General features: G+C 46.8%; 1 protein-coding gene across 4 annotated transcripts in view; it reads left to right on the top strand.

The window, feature by feature from the left end:
• Window positions 1–17,149, top strand: part of SPATA20 (spermatogenesis associated 20) — an 81,536-nt gene extending 64,387 nt beyond the window's left edge. For all 4 annotated transcript variants that reach the window (XM_078611133.1, XM_078611132.1, XM_078611131.1 and 1 more), the window contains 7 exons: window positions 4,811–5,023; window positions 5,618–5,810; window positions 6,690–6,858; window positions 9,621–9,829; window positions 10,171–10,370; window positions 10,857–10,937; window positions 15,457–17,149. In XM_078611133.1, the coding sequence (XP_078467259.1) occupies window positions 4,811–5,023; window positions 5,618–5,810; window positions 6,690–6,858; window positions 9,621–9,829; window positions 10,171–10,370; window positions 10,857–10,937; window positions 15,457–15,651 (1,260 nt within the window). In that variant the 3' untranslated portion in view covers window positions 15,652–17,149. The remainder of the gene's footprint in view (window positions 1–4,810; window positions 5,024–5,617; window positions 5,811–6,689; window positions 6,859–9,620; window positions 9,830–10,170; window positions 10,371–10,856; window positions 10,938–15,456) is intronic.
• Window positions 17,150–21,370: the final 4,221 nt, after the last annotated feature.

Genomic DNA, 21,370 nt, shown 5'->3' with positions numbered 1-21,370 from the left:
ATCACAGCACACGTCACCAGTTGCGGCCCTCAAAGAGAAAAAATTCTGTTGAGTAAAACGGTGAGTTACCCGACTCATACAAACACTCATTGATTCTTAATTATGACTCTTAATTTTCAAGGGAAACCTCGTGTTTTTTTCTATACATTCGGATTTGCGCCTAAGCCAGTATTTTTCATTGTGGCCTTTAGTGCGGCCCCTGGCGTGCGGCCCCCGACAATACACAAAGAGTGAGAAGACCCATCGTGCTGTCAAACCCAACGGTTTCAAATGTGCGACGGCCCTCACACCGGTGATGTCTTATCGGCGAAAGAGGCCCCCCTCTGAAAATGAGCGAAGAACGGTGGCGTAAACACACAGACACGGGTGCATTCAAACGAGCTACTCCATTTAGTATTCAGCCGGACAGCACAGTGGCAAGCGATGATTCGCATAGGGAAAGGTCATGAGTTAAAATCTCAGTCAGGGATCAACTCAGCCCATCATCCCTCCCGGGTGACTGAAGTGAAACCCACTTTGTAGGAGGTGAGGAGTGGTTGTCTTCTGAAGAACATGGTCCCCACCTTAGTATTGTGGAATGTACACCACTGGCTGATGGCTGCCAGTGGCTGTACGCACCACCCAATGCTCATTTGAGTGTGGAGACATTTAGGTTATTTTCACTCCGTTCCACGTAGCCATGGTGAGCTACACAAGGGTTGCGGCCCTTGAATCACCTCATTCTTTATCTGTTTAGCAGCTAAAACAGTCTTCACTTCGACAAGTCACTGATTACACTGAATGAAGTTGAAATTAACTCGCAAACGCCTTGTTGTGAAAGACTCAACGTAGAAGAGTTTATCTTCCACGGTCCGTCATAAACCACATCCATACAAACCATGGCAAGTGCAGATACCTGATGCACAGATGTAAAATGAAAAACTCTCCGATGTGCGACTGTGGTCATCCAGACCAGACCGTACAACGTATGACTGCAATTCCCGATCCACAAATACAAAGGAGACATCACAGCGATACACTCCACTGCTGCTGACGCGGCTGTCTGACTTGACGACCTGAATGTGAAGTTGCTGCTCTGCATCTGCATCAGCCATATGAAAGAAGAAGACTTATTTTTTGCTATTTTTCTATCTGCGTGGCTTTACCGATAGACCCATAGAAGAGAAGAAGACTTGATTAAATATCTGTGTACGACAGCCTACGAAAAACCGGCGTGACAAGCATCCCAGTCGGCTGCCTGTGCCCCTCAACGGCTATAGCAAGAACAGGATTTCACAAGTTTGATTCGTGAAGAGGTGCGCTTGAATTCCCGCAGGTCCCTCCTGGAGGATAACGGCTATCAGGCGCCCCCAAAATATGTCGGTACATCACCTGTAGAACCCCTTCCGGAGCGCTCGATCTCAGCAGCGCATTCAAACCCTGGGTCTCGTATCGACTCGGCCCCCCCACCCACTCGGTGTAAAGAAAATGGATGGCAGCTTGCGGCCGTGTCTCCGCTGGAGATTAACAAAGATGGTTTGAGTCCGGGAGTACAATTTTACGTTCATATGTTTTTGCTGGAATTTTTATCGAAGATGTATCTCATGCCAAAAAAAAAACTGCACTTTCAACCCCTGACACTGTTTTGTGCCATCGGGCTAACACGTTGCCCCCAACTGAGCACCTAATGCCATTCGCTCACAACTAATATTGCATCATTGGTTGCCCATCCAAGCACTAATGAAGCTCAACCATCTTCGGTTTAAGATCTGCCCTGGTTACACAGCAGGATGGCGTGGCTAGGGGCACGCTCGTGCAGTTAATTGAATGCGCTGGCATCCGAGAGTGAGGATGATGTGGAGATAGCCGGGTAGGTGAAGGGGGCTAATGCTATTGCTGAGCCAACACTGATGAAATCCCTGGTTCAGTTTCTCTCAGTCTAGATATGACCAGATATGACCATCGTGTGATATCGATAGTTAACCCCACAACTTTACATCGCCATGACTGGCGACTGCAGAGAAATTGTGAAAGTAAACATTTGCGTTTTCACATTTAATTTCCTTCGACCAGATCGCGGTGCCTTTTTTTTAAACACGGCCGAGTTCTGCAAAAGTGGCCACCGTCAACTGTAAGAATACATTTACATCGCAATTGGTTTTTTACCCTTTTATCTGGCAACAAAACTGACACCTTTTTTACAAGGAGTCATGTTTGCATTGACCACAATACCTGCAGTCGGAATGCAAACAAAAAACATAACTCTGATAATGTATGCACTATCCTTGAAATTGATTGGTCATCTGGTCCAACACCATGTGAGACTAGGCTCTAAAGAAAGCTGTCTCGGGTGTGGACCAATCAATTTCAAGGACAGTGCATACATTATCAGAGTTATGTTTTTTGTTTGCATTGCGACTGCAGGTATTGTGGTCAATGCAAACATGACTCCTTGTAAAAAAAGGTGTCAGTTTTGTTGCCAGATAAAAGGGTAAAAAAAACAATTATCATATTTTGTTACTGGCAAATGAGGTTCCAATGGTACATTTACATCGTAAGGAACTTGTACGTGAATTAGTACGCCAGTCACAGCACTTCAGTCCATCTCACCGTACAGAGACAAAGTTAGGGCTCAGTTCCCATTGACCTTTAAATAAAACAAAGTTACAAAGGTTAATAAGTAACTGAAATGCTAATCGTATGGGGTTTTTTTGTTGCAGTTACAAGTTGGGAATGGTTTTGTAAAAAGGAGAAAAACGATGGTGGAAAATGTAGGTGACATGGAGGCGAATGGGTTCAAGTCATGAATTTTCATGGGCATGTTCGGCCTTGTAAGGGTCACGGTATAATCCTGAACAATGGACAGGTACCCAAGTATCTCGTGCAGTGGTTCTCAACCTGTACCCCGAGTTGAATCTAGTTTCATCCGAGTACCCCCTTTTTCCTGACCCAACACGGTTCTGAGAAATAAATGGATGAATAATGAACGTCAATATTTAACCAAATTGTCCATTTTGTGAGGTATCCTAACTAGCGACCAACTGTGAGCGAGTAAAAGAAAATTCAACGGACGCTCTGCACGCGTGACGTCATTTGTTCGTGCTCGCTGGCTACTCTTGGAAACCCGCATTGTTTAGGATAAATGATTTTCAAGAACTTTTATATCGTGCTAGGTTACCATATGGATAAAAATGTTACCATAGTTATTTTATATAGGCAGTTTCATGCATGATTATTCACGAATAACTCATCTATGATATAATTTAACACATTTATAAACCACCTCGCGCAACTCCTGGGACATTGCCACGTACCCCCGATTGAGAACCACTGATCTAGTGCTGCCTTCAATGCTGCTAAAGAATGTATTTAACCATCATGGGACCTCCTTTGCCAGTACCAAAATATGAGAATAGGTTTTCCCTTTTTTTTCTGCCAACAAAACAGGTGTTAACATGTTAAAACACCAAACTGAAACTTTTTACAAGGAACCATGTCTGCATTAACCACAATACTTGTAGTCAGAATGCAAACAAAGAATATACTCTGATAATAAATGCATTGTCTTTTAAACTGATTGGTCCACACCAGAGACAGCTTTCTTTTGAGCCTCGTCTCAAACCGGTGTTAGACCAGAGGACGCCTTTTGTTTCTGGTGTGGACCATTCAGTTTCAAAGACAATGCATATATTATCAGAGTATGTTTTTTGTTTGCACTCTGACCACAAGTTTTGTGGTTAATGCAGACATGATTCCATGTAAAAGGTCTCAGTTTGGCGTTTTAACATCTTCACACCTGTTTGTTGCCAGAAAAAAGTGAAAACCCTATTCTCAATGTATTTAACCATCGATTCCCGTGGAGTTAAGCACCACTCAAAGCCCATGCCGAATTGAATCGCAATGCTGCGCAGGAGAACAGGTATTGTTCAACCACATATTTTATTACAGGTAGGGCAGCTTGTGGAAATACTGTATAAACAATTTAAAGAATGCTTTAAACGTCACCCAGAGTGGCACAGTACGGACTCTTCTCTTACTTTCGGCCCACGTTATCTGTAATCTCCTCGGGGATCTGTGGGTTACTGAATTCCATTGATAGCAAGACTCGTGGATGAGAGCACCATTGACAAGAAAAGTTTAGCTTTTTTAAATAAAATTGCAGTAGAACAACGACTAAAACTTAAGTTTGCCAAGTGTGGCTGGAGAATGGCAATCATGGGTTGTGTCCATCTTATACGCAAGGCTTGTTATCACCTTGACATGCAAAGTCTTCTGGGACTTCCATATTGATAGGTCGCTATCTAGCACACTGTTATTTGTTTGCAGCCTGCACACTTTGTCTCTCTGGCTAATGTGATTTCTAATCTTCCCCATATTTTGTATGACTATGTCGTGTGCCATTACTCAAATCTGTAAATGATGGGAAAAGCCATCACCAGTCATAGTCTCCCAGAGGCAGATGGCAGCAGTGTGCGTTCATTACTGTACTGTAACGATGAGTCCTAATGTGGACAAAGCCGCTCTACAGTTTTATCCTCGTTTCACTCCTGCCTGTCGGTTGATCACACATTTTCTCAATTTATTGATGGTGACCCAAGACAAATTGACCGCAGTGCAGTTTTTCTGAACTGGTGCTTTCCAGCATAATGCCGAGAGCTTCACTTTTTGTTTCCACGCAGTGCGTGTCATTGAAACTTCACGCAGAGCCACCCCGAGCGAGCGATCCCCCTGTTCCAGATGTAGCCCTTCATTTGCATCAGCGGCGAACGTGTGCTCGGAGCGAGCGAGCGAGCGAGAGACTCGCGTGCGCTTGCGCCCCATGTTCGCGCAGTCAGGGGGCTTCTACAGTGCGGAGGATGCGGACTCGCTGGCTCCCGGAGCGAGCGGGGAGAAGAGGGAGGGCGCCTTCTACGTGTGGACGGCGGCCGAGCTGCGCACCATCCTGTGCGACCCTGTGCCGGGCTACGCCGATGGCACCATGCTGGCCGACGTCTTCATGCACCACTACGGCACGCAGGACGCTGGCAACGTCCTCCGCGCGCAGGCAAGTCCGCCGCCGCCGCTGTCGTAGACGTCGTTGTCATCGGGGGAAAGACCCGATGTGGTGTTTTGCGAGGAGAGAGAGCGGTGGCGCAGTGGTTCACGTGCTGACAGTCTGAGCTCGATCACCGGCCGCGACGAACATCAATAGTGAGTGATATCCGAACTATTCCTGGAACCCTCCCCCTGCTTTCATCACCAACTCGCACTGACCAGCATGGTGAAGTATGGTCAAACAACTCCTGCAAATGGACACGGCATGAGGAGGCCTTCATCCGGCAGTGGATATATGAAGGGCTGCAAGTTCAGTTGTTTGGTTTAACACGTAAACAGATGTAACAAAACTTTGAACCAGTGATCTGATGAGCGTGCTTTACATTTGAGCCCGCTCAGAAATATTACACGTTGTGTGTATGTTGAACTTCTTTTGCACCGTACGTAGCCAACCGTGCTATTCGGAGGTGTGTGGGGGAAGGACGACAAACTAAACACACAAAAAGCAGCGGTAAAAGAAACGCGTTTGTTTGAGACTTGGGGGGGGCGGGGTGGGTGGGGATGATTCGCCCACAGTCTGCGCGCGTCGGCTGGCATGTTGCAGGACCCGCACGGCGAGCTGAGCGGACAGAACGTGCTGAGCGTGCGCTACTCCGCGGCGCTCACGGCCGCCCGCTTTGGCGTGACGGAGGCGGCGCTGGCGGAGGCGCTGGCGCTCTGCCGGCAGAAGCTCCTGGAGGCGCGAGCAGCCCGGCCTCGCCCGCACCGCGACACCAAGATGATCGCCGCGTGGAACGGTGGGGGTTGCGGTGCCGACAGAGGCTGCGATTGGCGATAAATAAAAAAAGGTTCACCGCAGAGTTTTCCAGCTAAGAGTAATTTAAACTTGAACTGACGTTTAGACATTTTTTTTATTTTACCAGGTCAGGCCCACTGAGCTGTGTAGCACTTCTTCTCCAAGCAACCTGGCCACAAATGATAGCTCAACGACGTGTGGACATTGATAGAAGCCATATACTCTAATAAGTCTAAACGCATGTTTCTAAAAAAGCAGTTTACCACGCCACACTTACCAGATACTTTTTTATGAAGTTTAAAATACCGTGCCTTCCATGGAACCTAATTTGCTTCCTCTAATCCTCTCCAGAGGCCCTCTAGAGCTCTCTAGTGGAGGCCCCTTCTATCAGCAGTGGCGTGAGCAGGCAATTGCAGCACTGCACCTTTACTCCTGAATTCTGGTAGAGCCTTTTAGCAGTTAGTAAATGGTGGGGAATTGAACTCCAGATACAGGGTTTGTATCACACTGCTAGTACTACACGACCACTCTGACCGATGGATACGTTAAATACATATTAATGAATAGAGTAATTATATATCCAACTGAAGTGATAGTCATGCTCACGGTGGTTCGAGATGACTGACCATTGTAAGATAGCTGGAGGGAAGATCGTGTGTGTATGTGTGTCACTGATGACATAGGGGGCACAGGTGGTGCATCGGCCAATCATCTGAGTCAATCAACCCATGGCAGCTGGGCCTGTAACGTGACCTGCCAGCGGTTGTTCGACATTTCACGTGGCCTTAAAGTGCACGTAGCCTGGCACAAGCCCTGTGGTGATGTCACCGCCGCTTGGTGATGAATGGCGGTTGTTGTTGTTGTTGTCACTGCGCCCCAGGGCTAATGATATCTGGGTTTGCGCGCGCTGGCGGAGCATTGGGAGACGCGGGGCTGGTCCGGCGTGCCGAGCGGGCGGCTGAGTTCGTGACGGTGCACCTGTTTGACCCCGTCACGGGCAACCTGACCCACAGCGCCTACCAGGGCCCCGACAACAACATTGAGCAGATGTGAGCGCAGACAATCCTTGCTCGGCACGCACCTTGACTTCGTGTCAACCTCAAAAGCAGACATCCACAGATCACACCACGGGCTTTCTGAAAATTGTTTGATGATGCTGTGCTAATGGCAATGGTGCGCAAGCACAATTAACAAATTAAAATAAACGTATATAATAGGCGACGTTTCAGATAATGGCCTCTCTATGTACAATAAAGAAGGGCCATTACCTTAAATGTCGTCGATATACAATTTATTTTTAAGGCCACAGTGTTATTGATGAACTTGACTCTCTACACCTCTGCATCAATGGTTAAATTACCATAAAGGTCTTTCTTAAGACTCTGACTTTATCTTTCTATAGCAGCCATTCACACGCAAGCAATCATTGCCTGTTCTGCGATCCCACAATAAACCTCCCCACATCATTCAGTGGGTGGTCACATCTGTGCCTCTGCTGGCCACACTGTTTGGTGATTTAAGTCCGAGCACAAGACTGATATTAATTCGGTTCTCTACCAGCTGGCCGAGTAGCCCAACCATCTGTGCACTTCTGGATCAGCTGACAGAGTCGTTGGTTTTATGATAGTTGCTGCCGAGTGTGCAATTACCAAAGTACACTGTCAGCTGTAAAGTGGACAACCTTGTGATGTCACCATTCTCACGACTACGTGCCCGTGTTGTATAATTCCTCCCAAATTCTGGCCAGTTAGAACTTGGATGGGAGACTACCCATGGCATGTGAGGTGAGCGGGAGATGATGGTGCAGCCATTGATTACTTGAGACTCATTGAGGCTTTCCTTGACCAACAACTGACATTAGAATGATTGCATTTGTAACATGTCACTCAATTTCCCACACCTCCGATTACCACGATCGACTACGTATGGTGCAAAAGACGTTCACTTTACATACATGCAGTTACAATTTCATATTAATATCCGACCCCGTATTAATTCCAAGGGATGCTTGTCCAGGTTGGGCCGCGTGTTGAACCTTTCCGTTCTCAGGCCAATGTGGCACCTTCCAGGGGTTGAATTTAGCTCCTCAAAGGCAGTTGAAGTCAGCTCCTGACAAACTCCCACTGTGGTGCGTGGGCGAAAGCCAACGAGCAAAGGCAGCTGGCGAAACGTGCCGGGTGAATGTAACCGGGTATCCGTGGCTAAAGAGATGGGGAATCACACCGGTTGTGTAAAGGTCATCAAATCAATGAAGCGGCCGTAAATCATTCGTTCACCCGCCGTGCATAAATGGGGCATTTCAAATGTCTCTGCGCTCTGCCTGCCGCGTCGACGCTCTTATGTAACAAAACTAACTCCCGACATCGCGTGCAACACCAGCCCTTAACCCCAGGGCGTTTGACCCAATTTACAATCTCCAGTGCGCACAAGTACAAGAGCAAATGGAATTCATGAAGCTCTCAAATAAAAGCGAGCCCCAAAAGGCTGTGTTACTCCCCAACCCAGCGGAAAAATGCTCGAGATATACCGTATCCTCAATCTTGATGCTGTGATGCATTGGAATTGGATCGAGTCGTATTTTTTATGGAGGTTTATGTATATGGTATGAACATCATCATTAGTCACGGCATGTAAAACAATACAATATTAATCCAATAATGTGTTGAATCTACTTTTGCTATGCTAAGTAACAACAAGAGATTGAAACGCTCACTCTGAAGACTCAGGACTTGAAGCCATCTCTCTCCGTATATTGTACAGGGATTCAGATTGTATTTGATTTGTAGCCATATACAAAGACTGGTAATACATTTCAATTAATTTTACAAAGCTAAGACCATTACTTTAAACAGTGTAGGACTATAGATTCAGAGATAATTTGGCTACGAAAGTTCATGCTGTGGCGAGGGACATTCATATTGGCAAAAAAATTGGAAGATAGTTAAATTACTCATAATACAGGTCTTTTTTTGGGTAAATATTTACGTAAATATTTACGTAAATATTTACGCGATCTAATCCCAAAAAAACCTATGTAAATGTAACCAAAAAACCTACAAAAATCTAACCCAAAAACCCTATATAAATATAACCCAAAAAAACCTATATAAATCACGTAAATATTTACGCGATCTAACCCATAAAACCTATATAAATCTAACCCAAAAAACCCTATATAAATCTAAACCAAAAACACCTGTATAAATCGTGTAAATTATTACGCAATTTAACCCCAAAAAAACCTGTATCATGGATGATATTAGTGTTACATAGTTAAATTACGTTCATAATGCCTTTTATTTGCCCGGATAGGCCTCAAAAAGTCTCAAGACTCATTTCAGGACAGCCCGGCAAGGAAATGTTTGACCATTCCATCTTAATTATTGTTCATCACGTGAGACGAAACCAAAGTACCCGGAGAAAATCCCATGACGTAATGTGGAGCAGCACTCAAAGCAGAGCACAGTTAAATTAAAGAATAATTTGCTAGAGTTCCATTTTCTGGCCACCATTCAGTCCGAGCCTAAAACAACAGCCATTCTCATGCAGTGTCCCATACACTATTAAAATACTAAGCATGCTCCAGCCTGCTTAGCTTCCGAAATATGATGAAACAAAGGGCATTCAGAGTGATTTGGTCTTAGAGAGCGACTTGCTTATGGAGAGTAACCCGGGGGTGAATCGGTCCTACTAAGTCGTTCGTACTCTGCGTGATAATTGCTGGAGATCCGTACGGCAGGCAGGCAGGCAGGGGCGGCCATGTAACCCGTCGCTGAGAGTCGCGACGCTGTCCGCCCCATGCCTCTCCCAGCGCGGCGCCCGTGCCGGGCCTGCTGGCGGACTACGCGTGCGTGATCCGCGCCCTGCTCGACGTGCACGAGGCCGGCCTGGAGCCGCGCTGGCTGGAGCTCGCCGAGCGGCTGCAGGGCCGCCAGGACCTCCTGTTCTGGGACGACGAGGGTCACGGGTACTTCACGACGCCCTCCACGCACCCGGGCCCGCTGCTGCGCATGAAGGAGGGTGAGCGCCAAACTCGCACGTGTGTTTTGCCTGCCTTGCCCAAGCTTGCAGTTAGTGTTGAACAATCGGCGGGAATTGATGTACTTTTGCAATTTGTACGCATATACTTTATCGATTTTCACTTGCTTATATTTTCTGACTTGCTTACCTTTTCTATACATCGCACTCCTATCGGTTTTTTGCATTGTTTGTTGTAACCTTCTTAGCCATCCCCCCCCTCCCCCCATCCTTACTAGACATCTACGAGAGAAATAAACGTGCTTCACAGCTCATCGTATTCCGCCGGGATTAAACAAACACCTCCGACTCCTCGCGCTCCCGCAACCGCTGACCCTCTCCAGACCAGGACGGCGCGGAGCCGAGCGGCAACTCGGTGTCGGCGGGGAACCTCCTACGGCTGGCGGCGCTGGCGGGACGCCCGGATCTGAGCGACCGCGCCGCTCGGCTCCTCACCGCGTTCGGCCCTCGTCTGGAGCGGGCGCCCATCGCCCTGCCCGAGATGACGGCCGTCCTGCTGGCGCATCACCGCGCGCTCACGCAGGTGGTGCACCCGCGTGGTTAGGAAACGAGCTGTTCTGACGGCAAAAGCGTCGCCTCGCTCAGTGACTGGAGATTGGCAATTGAGTCTCAGAATGATGGTCATCCAAATGATGACTCGCCACAAACATACCACCATGATAGCGTATTGTGTCTCCTGATTTTCTTTCTCGCAGGCCCCTGTATTTTGCACGTTTACCACCTTAATACACAACGCCGATAGCAGATGACTTTGTGTATCTGTGTGGTATTGTTGCTGTCTTGTATCCGGGGTCAGTGAAATGAGCACCGCCTGCTGAAGCCGCACCACTTAGTTGGGAAGTCAACAGCAGTTTCCCTACGGAGAGAACGGTTCCCACCATTGGAAAGGAGAATGTATACCCACGGCTCAGGACCAACAGCAATCTCGCCAATATCGTGGGGATTTCACTCTTGAGGCTGTGTGTACGCATGGGCGTGATGGATCGACGGGCATGACGTGTTGATGCAGGTCGTGATCCGCGGCGACCGAGGAGCGCAGGACACCCAGGCTCTGCTGGACTGTGTCAACTCCACCTTCCTCCCGCATAAGGTAAGATACCACCTCAACACCGAAGGAAAACCACATTTGCACTGCCTGTTAACTGTTCCACTTACGGAGCTCAATTTGAATGGACTCCTGCAAGGAATAACCGGAGCTTCGAATATTAAATGAAAACGTTCTTCTTAAAACTTCAATATCATAGTCATGATTAAGCCACTGTTATAAACCCAGGAGGCAAAGTTGAAAGTTGTGTGTAACTGATATTAAGGTAGCAAGTTCAAATCCCGATTGTGGATTTACTCAGCCTATCTTCGATTCACCTTCTGGAAATTCAGCAATAATTGTCATTTGGAGAGATTTTGCCATTCCGCAGGAATGTGGATTTTTTTTTTACAGCACAATGCCACCCCATAGCCCATGGAAATTTCAGCAGAAGAACACCTTGACTTGTTTAATTATTCAAAGCATGAGCGCTTCGACGTTCCTGAACGCCGGCCCCTACGGGAGTAGGGCAGCGAGCCCGGCCACCGACCCTCTCCCGTACCCCCCGTGGGCACCAGCACTCGGGCTTTTTCGCCCGCGGAATACCCGTACCCCCACCTCTCCCCGTCGCTCACACTTTGTAACCGGGCACCTATAGAAAATAGAAAAAAATATTTTCCATAATACGTGCAAGCCTATGTGTTATAAACGATTTTATCAAAATAATAAAGACTAAGGGAAAATCACCGGGTTTCAGAACACAGATCCATTCCCCTCGCCCACCATTTCACTGCCTCCTTCTCTACCCCCATTATAGTTATCTTCCCCCCCATTCACGTCGTTCTCGCTTGTCGTCCCCACGTGCGTGGGGCAGAGAGAGCCTGAATGTCCCCCACCCCCCCCCCCCCTCGTTAAGTCCATGCCGAAGTTTCTGTTCCTCCCATCCACCACCGTCCAACCCCCCCTCTTGTACTGTGACCGGTGCTTTCTACTGGGCCCGTGTTGAGTCGCAACAGAAGAAAGAACACCGAGCCAGCACACACAGAATCATTGGGGGTCTTATCCAGGCAGTCACCGATGATTCATCCTAAACTGTAGCGAGCTGCTGGCCTCAATCCAGCTGTCACTAATTACTGCACTCCAAAAAAACCACAGAATGTATTCTTTTGTTTCATTAGGTCAAGGCTTGCTGAGTAATACACGTTTTAGTGCACACATGTAAGTCGCTTTCAGCAAACTATTCTGTGCAGAGCTTGAAGGAGCTCCGTCATGTTCCGTCGCGAGTGAAAAATTCCTTTGCAAAGTAGTTTTGAGGTGTCAACTTCCGGGGCTGCACCCTGACCCCATGAAGGCGATGCCCTGCTGACCGAAGGCATTGTGGAACAAAATGTCATGTGGCTCCTGTTGGCACTGCTGGGATGTTGCCTCCATAGCTTTGAGTAACATTTAAGAAAAATGTGTTTTTAATAAAATCTTCAAACACCAATAATTATCTACAAATATGTACCTTCTTTGTTGTAGAATTTGTAACTATAGCCGTTACAGATGGATGATTCACACAATCCCCTGGTTAAAAACATTACCATGGAATTCTTGGCATAGAAAACAGTCCCTAATTGGATTTGTGAGATCATGGGAATTGTGGACTCACCAGTGTTTTCTCTGGGCCATTGGCAATTTATTCTATGCAGAATTTGCTAAATCAGTGTCACCGCGTGGCAGTTCTCTTCGAATTGCCGCGAGAATCCCATCGAGTGAACGGAGTATTTAGCATAGGAATCAGCCATGGAAGAATCGTGATTCCCGCCGAAATCGCCCACGGTTTAATTGTTGGGATACGAAAGGCAATCACTGCACGAACAGCCCAGCACTAATATTTAAGAATTGGGCTCACCTGGCCAAAGTGGAAGAGTAGGCCAAAATACCGCCAACAGCGACAAGAGCAATAAAACGGCAGGCCTGCGCCCTTTATAATTGTGTTGACGTGAGATGACAGTGCGGATAATAACAGATGACATATGAGGGGCAATTCATGGAGGGATCTCAGTGCACCCATGCACGAAGTTGGTCAATATAAATACTACAGAGTCCACTGGGTCATACGTGGGGAGTGTAGGCCTGCATGCGTAACAGGTGTGAGTCCTTAGAGAAGACCTAACATGGTGAGTGAGCTCGCTTTGTCCAACCACTGGTTTGGAGGGCATTCCATGGTGTTGGCGAAGCCGCATGCAAAGGCTCGCGTGGAATTTTTTTCCTCGGGGTCCTCTGGTTTTTCCCTCCATATTAAAAAAAAAGTCCGTTGAGATTATTTTAGTTTATTTTGTTGCTATACATTTCCACGTGTTAAGCCACTTTGTTGAGCTATAATTTGTGGCCAGGTCGCTTCTGCAAAATAAGTTAATACCTCAGTGCGCTTTACCTGCTAAGATAAAAAAAGATATTTTTATTTGCTTATTTTTTCGTGATTTGTTTATATTTGACTTAAAGCTTTCGTGACTGCAGGAATTCATATTCTTTGGGTTTTTGGGTCTTTTTTAAAATAAAGTCACGTAGATAGGTTCAAGCCACCCATACGGATGCCTATCTAAAACCTGACTTCCACCACCATCCATCCCAGAAGAATTCCCTCATCAAAACTCTACACCATAGAGCTCGATGTATTTCCGACCATCATCACCTAGCCAGTGAACTGGAACACGTACACCAAGTTCTCAGGATGAATGGATATTCAGACTACACAATCCGTAGAGCTATCACCCCAACCGTTGGGAAAGAACCATCTGAGGACCCAATCAAAACCATCACCTTCCCATACATAGCAGGGGTCACCAAAAATATTTCCAAAATCATGAGCAAAGACAAGATCCAGGTTCGATTTAACACAATACATAAAATGTGTGATCTGATCCCATCTGTCAAGGATGCGATCGCCTGACATGCAATACCCCGGCGTCTACAAACTAAGCTGTGTCTGCGGCAGTAGTTACATTGGGGAAACTAAGCGACATGTCTCGGACCGTGTTCGTGACCATAAGGCAGATCTGAAGTATGGTAGGACCAATACCTCGGCCGTGGCTGATCATTGTTTTAATGTGGTGGGCTCACACGAAATAGATTTCTCTAAGACGAATGTACTTTGCAAACCCACTGGCTATCAACAAAGATTCGTTCATGAAGCCATCCATATATACAGACACAATTACAACCGAGAAGATGGGAACAAACTGAGCAATCATTGGAAGGACGTTATCAACCAGTTAAAGTCATAACTGGCTGTGATGTTCCCATCTTCCATTGTTAGTTGTTATTTTCGGCTCTGCGATCTTCCATTAACATGCTAATCTCTCACACTCACACAGCCACCTCAGCGCGCTCGCCGTGGAGGCTGCTCACCGATCTTACATTAACATGTGAATTTTTACCTGGCAGCCCTTCAATTGGTGGAAAACCCACCACCGCTGCGGTCGCCGCCCACCACTGACATTAACATTGGCTGCCCCGCCCATGCTGCTGACATTTAGGCTATGCCCATTTCAAACCTTTATAAACAGTTTGCCTTTAGAAGCTAACCCCCATTTCCTGATGACGACCGCTTGTGTTGCGATCGAAACGTTATAGTTTTTGGTTATTTTCTTTGAACCTATCTACATGATCTTAAATTTGGAGCTTTCGTGACTGCAGGAATTAAGATCGAACCACTTCTACGGGGAAGTTTCAAGTTTATCTTTTTCTCTCCCTCTGGGTTTTTTTTTTCTCTCTCTGCCTGTGTATTAGTGTGCTTTTTCTGTCTCCACTCGTTTTTTGTCGTTCTTATGTTCTGCTCTGTCTGTGTGTCTCCGTTCCTCTTGTTTTATGTTTTGTCTCTCTTTGGAATTTTCACACTTAAATTCTAACTTAGCAATCTTTGAAATACGTAATCGACCAGGCTATGCGTTAATTGTGTGTTGACCGACTCTCTGTGTTGTATTACATAACATTTCGATATTTTGCTAGGTTATTTAATTTAGTGTGTTCTTTCTCCCTCTTTCCTAATGTTCAAGCTTGCGTACTTGACCACGCGTCGCCGTACTCATTGACATGTTATTTTTTTCTCTAACCTTTCCCTCTCTCCGCCCCCGCCCCCCTCTGTCTATTTAAGGCCTTGCCACAGAGACGATCTCCCTCTATGTGCCTATGTGTTACTCTCTCTCTATGTATCTTGGTGATATCTGTCTGCTTATATGTCTGTCTATAGTTTTCTGGTTAGATTTTTGTTGCTATTTCATTTATACCTGATGATGATTGCTTGTGTTGCAATCGAAACGTCGTATGCTATTATTTAATTTATTATTTTATCTTTATACATGACTTTACCGAAATAACCAAAGAGTACTATCTACATGACTTTACCGAAATACCCAAAGAATATTGTTTACCTTTCCTATACTTTGCACTCCTATCGTGTTTTTGCATTGTTCGCTGTTGTAACGTTCTGACCCGCCCCGTACTGGACATCTGTGAAAAGTAACTTTATAGTTAATCGGATTCCTCCCAGTGTAAACATCTGATTTTGAACGCCGGCTTCCTCTCCCTCCTTGCGCGCAAGGTGCTGATCATGGCGGACGGGCGCCCGGAGAGCTTCTCGTACCGGCGGCTGCCATTCCTGGCGGAGCTGGAGAAGCTCAGCGGAGAGGCCACGGCGTACGTTTGCCACGGGAGCTCGTGCTCCGCACCGGTCGTGGGCGCGGAGGCGCTGCGAGCTCTGCTGCAGGCCTCCCCTGCGGCCGGCTCGTCCCAGTGAGGTCACCCCCAGAGCTCGAGCGGCGGACCGGGCGGCGAGTCGCTTTAAAAAAAAAACCCTAACGAGCCGAGGTGCAACATCCCGTCGCACCACGCCGCGTGCGTGCGAGAGAAGCTTGCCCGTTTGGAATGCGGTGCTTCATAGGTTACAGTTGTTGTGATTGGCAGCTCGCGATCAAATGAGGAGGTCGGCGCTAAATATGTTTTCATGGTTAATTTGTATGCTCTGTGAACATTTTATGCTATCGGATGTTAAATATTCATTTATATATTTAGTTAAAACGTATCATAATTATTTTCTAGTCCAAGGTCTGAAATCTCATCTTTAGATATGTTTTCTCTTGCTCTCGGCTATGTTTTTGTTTTGTTGCAAAACTACGCAAATACCGCTGCAGTGAGGTCATGTGGAAGGCTGCTCTGCTGATCGACCGCGCGTTCTGCTGGTAAATGCAGAAGCTTGCACTTAAGTGGAACACGCGACCGGCTGCAAGAACAGCTTGAGTTCATCCCAGTGTTTTGCAGCCTTAATGCGTTTACAAACACTCCGATCTCATCCTGGCTGCATGCCAGCTAATTATTAAAGCCAGGGAAATAATGTTGAAAAATGTTGAGTGTCGCCCTAATGAATATAAAAAATAGCAGCTGTATGCATCTGCTAATTCAGACACACATCCCAGCATAATTATAGCCATCAGCATTTCGAGACTGAAAGAGAGACATGTGTTCCTTTTGAGGCACCGTACAATATCCAATTAGAGATCGTCTTGCCTGAAGAGAAGGAAGTAAAAAGCCATGGAAAGTACAGGTGAATGATACACACGTGTAAATACATGTATGCAATTTGTACGCGCATACGTATTCTTTATGCAAATGCATACAGGTACGCTAAAGATATACAAGTATATTTGGTTTGAATATTATAACACGGATTGATTTGACATTTTATATTTGCCAGCTTTTGACTTGCGGCAGTTTGACCAATTGAGGAGACCTCTGCTCGCTAAAAGGAGTGGTGGTGCCTTTGTTAGCCACGATGCTACCGCTCCCCAACGCTCATCTCTGCTTGAATTATGAAACAGATAAGTCACTTGCCTGCTCTACGTTCAACATGTAAACAGCTGCCCTGATGTGAGAACTTAAAGGTGCAATTATTTGTTAATGCCACCTTGACAGATTTAATGCACAAACGCCTCAAACCAAACACCCCGCACGAAAATTAGACCACAGAGGGAAACAAAAATGCACGTGTGAAAATATCGCCACCTACACTTTTCCAAGCAGATGTTTTTTTATCGCAAAAATTTAGCTTTTCTCCCACACGAAATTAATTTTACATGGGAAACGTGATAAGTGACAAATGTAAGAGTTAAAATATATAATTTGTCTTTTGCGTACAGTCGTGTTCACCTTGTGGATGTGAGATTATTGTCTGTACAGCGGATTTCTTGACGTGTGAGCGGCGAGAACGGCTTCCCATAAACCTCAACCCACACTAACAACCAGAGATGTTTAGGCGCTTTGTTTTAAGAGGTTGGGTCACCTCTAGCACTACAGTTGGGGCAATTCCCCCCATTCCATCCATCCCCCTTCCTGGCACGGCATTGCTCTCAGGTAGGCCGCTAACCCGTGCTATGAAACATGAGCAATTTAAAATTTTCTGCCCAGAAGCGTCTCATTGGGATATGCCAAGTTGGGTTGGGGCCATTCGCGGACACGTTGACCCAGATGTATATTTTTTCACGTTCCTCAAATTGTAGACTTGCAGATGGCGAAAGCTGATAATGTGACACTTTTGGAAAAAAAAACTGGTGCAAATTCTCAGCAGCGTTTGCATGGGCAGATGTTCTGAGATTACAGCCAAGGCTCCGCTAAAATTTATTTATTACTTGTGCTTTATATAAAGGGGAACGATGGAGCATTTCCTTGCACATTCAATGGTTATATAAGTTAAAGCCAAGTTTGATTTTGGTTAGTAGTAAGCTTTACATTCAGATAGCCACCTGAGTTTGAGTCCTAGCCACGGCTAACATAATATAAACATGATATAACACAAGTGCTGTTAGCGAGCACATATGAAGGCCGGCACGGTACACCAGGGGGTGAGTGGCCAGTACCACGCCCGACTGCCTCTGACTCCCCACTAACATAATGGAGACAAAGATCCCCTGTGTAGCCTTAACATATTATTGGGGCAAGTGCTGTTAGCGAGCACCTATGAAGGCCGGAACGGTACAGGAGTGTGTGGGTGGCCAGCACCATGCCCAACCACCTTTGTCTCCCTAGTGGCGATGTTTACACACCACACCGGGTACTCATTTGAGGCTGAGTCGACCTATGGGAGGCAGAGGACCGATTCGGATAATCGTCACTCGTGTAGGCCTTGAGCAGGAATCGACCTCGAGTCGCCGGGTTCATAGCGCAGTGCGGTAACCGCTGCAATGCCGCTCTCAGTGCAAATTGAAAGCTGCTGCTGCGAATGCGCAGTGGGGACGATGATGGCTGGGTTCCAGATGGCGGGCGCTGCCAGGGAGAAACAATTCCTGACAGTGACGGTCCTTGCCCTTGGTGTAGAGGAGGAGGTTGTCAGTTGCGGCGCCGCTGCAGATAATACCCCTGTGAGCCTTAGTGTGGTGCGACAGGAGCGAAGAGAGATAAGGTGGACGACTGAAAATCGAGGCGCGGTGGCAAAGGCAGCTGATTTTGAAGCTGACACTTGGTGACGGGAAGCAAGTGGAAGGAGCGGAAGTGAGCTGAAGGAATCTAGCTGAGGTGACGGACACCGAGGACAACGCGCGGGTGGGAGGGATGATTGTTGAACAAGTACAGAGTTGCAATAATCGAGGCGAGAATCCGACCGTGCTGCAGGCGAGTATGTGACGTCGGTGGTGATGAGGGGACGTAAATGATGGGAGAGCCCTGAGGTAGGAGTTGCGAGGTCTGACGATGTGTTTGGTGTAACTGTCAAACACCTCACGCCCTAGAACTTCATGTGGTTAGAAAATTTGATTAGTGGTGCCAGCGATTAATATGCTCGAAACGAGCGTTGGCTTGGTGAGATGCTGCCTGGTGTCGATCAGGATGGCTTTAGATTTGGAACCATTCACTGAGAGATCAGGACCCAGAACCACTGCTGCAAGGCGGCAGTGCACTCTGATAGCCTCTCAAATCGAGAGGCATCGGTGGAATCGACGGAGGTGAAGAGTAGGGTGTCATCTGCTTAGGAAAGCTATTTGACACCAAAGTTTTCAATGAGGTTACCAATTTTAGCGTGCAATCTTCTTCGTATGGCTGGGGAAGCGGTTCTAGTTTGATGTTGAGGTTAGCAATCCATTCCACGGCTTCAGGTGAGGCAGAGTGAATGTTTGCGATACCACCGGGAATGGACCTCTCAAGGGCAGGAATTCGGTACGTGGGCGATCGTCTGACTTGGATGGTGGCCACAGTCACCATTTGGGCTGCTCCTCGTGTTCCACTTGTGGCACAAGTGTCCACATCTTCTTCTCTGGTTCTTACCTGAAGCAGTCGACGGCTATTCAATGTTTTACGTGGTTGGTTGAACCCTGAAAGCTTCACTGCTGGGGTCAGTTTCCAGGTTGCGATTAGTGACGTCTGCAGTCAACCAGGAGTTGCGCCATCGAGAGGTAGGGCTGTCATCGGTGTGTCGGGTTCGAGGTGTCTTCCGGTAGGGGGATTTCAGACTTGTGTGCATGGGGCTGTTTTGAGTTCCTTTGTCAGTGAGTGCTTCGTCTGGTGGTTCAATGTGGGCTAGTACGGGAAAGCCGACTCAAGCTGTGTTGGTCTCAGTGCTCCAGATATGGTCCTCATGGCTGCCAGGAGGTTGGTACCTTACCAGGTTTGTGTGACGACACCCAGGGCGAGTGAAGCAGTGCGAAGCTCGCTGCCTCTGCTGCCCCAAGTGGCTCCCGACAATTTCGGCACGAGGTTCACCCCCTTGTCTTGACCTTGGATCCGGTAGGTCAGCATACGGTGAAGACCGGCAATGTGGCCTGGTGTGTATGTACATTTAACTTTTTTTCACACCGTAAGTAGCCAACCGTGCTAATCGCAGGATAACAAATCTAGGGGTGGTGCCATTGGATTCTCAAACTGTTTCCTCAGCCTTTTGAAGTGGGCGTGTTACTCCTCCATATGACATAGAGACAAAGAATAAAATATCAAGCATAATAGCAAGATGCACCGGGCATTTTAAAGATCGAAGGTGGATAATCATGAGCTTTTCTGAATCACTACTCCACTGTTAGACTTGAAATTGCTGACGATTGCCGAACACGGCCATAGAATGCCGACCACTGCCTTCTCTACGCTCAGCCACCACGTCGCAACTTGGTACATGACATCCACGTACTAGGTATCACTAAACATAGAATTCCGCAACAAGAAATTACGCGTTCATAGAGTCAGTGTAACAAAACACGGAATTTTCAACAAAGTGATGTATACATTATTCAAACTTGAGTCGTAAAATGCTGCGATACTGACAACTCTACATGAAATATGGATGCACCCTTTTGGCTTAAAATATATGGCAGCTTTCCTGCCCGACTCAGTGTGGCGGAAATATGTTGCACCTCCGAGTATTTTTTGCGGGATTCGTTCTTTACGCGTGTCCAAGTCAACCAGAGTCGTCTCCCTCTTAAGATATTCTCCAAGCTGCTTGAAATCGGCCGGGCTGGCCTCGGGTGGTGCTGGGATGAGCGTAGATCACAGGCGGCTTGTGGGGCCCAGCTGGTGGGATGACGTCTCTCTTCCAGCAGCAGCAGCTCGACAAGCGCGTGGAGATCTCCCCCGGCGAGGCAGAGTCATCCCATCGGCATTTCTAAATCGACGATGAGCTGCAGAACGTTGGCGAACACGAGCGCGGACGGGCAAGCCCGCCGCACCTCCGATTAGCGCGGTTGGCTACGTATGGTGCGAAAGACGGTCCGTATTATAACATTCGTGAGCTCAGTTTTTTCCCCTGCAGGAATTCATATTCTTTCCCTTTTTTTCCTGATGACGACCGCTTGTGTTGCGATCGAAACGTCGTAGTTTTTTGTTATTTTCTTTCAACCTCTTCTTGGTTCTTTCGGTAAAGTAACGTAGACGGGAAATAATAAAATAATAAAAAATACACATTTTTTATTATGTTTTATTTTTATTCTTTTATTACTTCCCTTCTACGTGACTTTACCGAAATAACCAAGAAGATGAATCCCTGCAGTCACGACAGCTTTAAATCGAAATTCTTTGAACCTATCTACGTGACTTTACCGAAAGACACAAAGAATACAGTAGACTCGATTATCCGCGTGCGGTTTATCTGATTTGCGGATTATCCGCGTGCGGTTTATTCGATTTGCGGATTAACCGCGCACCTGAGATTTTGACATAATTTTATAACTCGTGGATTTTCCTCAAGTCAACATTAATCATCCCAAAACAGTTATGCATTGTTATTCTTGGAAATGTGTATTAGGAATCACGTGCTTAAACCAAACAAATATGCGCTCCAGATAATCCGAAATGCCACGTGATCACCTCTACAGTATAGTACGGTAGTTGTATATCTTTACAACAGTGGGTGGAGTTTGATTGATGTTGATTGGCGTGGCTCTGCTATGCACGCCGTGGGTGGAGTGTTCTGCGTGGGAGCCGGCAAGTGTGTTTTCTAACCTACATAATGTGTTCCTATATTAGTGGTTTTTGGCATAGAGATCCGC

This window comes from Lampetra planeri, chromosome 35 (assembly GCF_965212315.1).
Source record: "Lampetra planeri chromosome 35, kcLamPlan1.2.h2, whole genome shotgun sequence".
NCBI classification, from domain to species: domain Eukaryota; kingdom Metazoa; phylum Chordata; class Hyperoartia; order Petromyzontiformes; family Petromyzontidae; genus Lampetra; species Lampetra planeri.
Note: the sequence above shows the minus strand (reverse complement) of the source record. Positions and strands in the feature narration are given on the sequence as shown.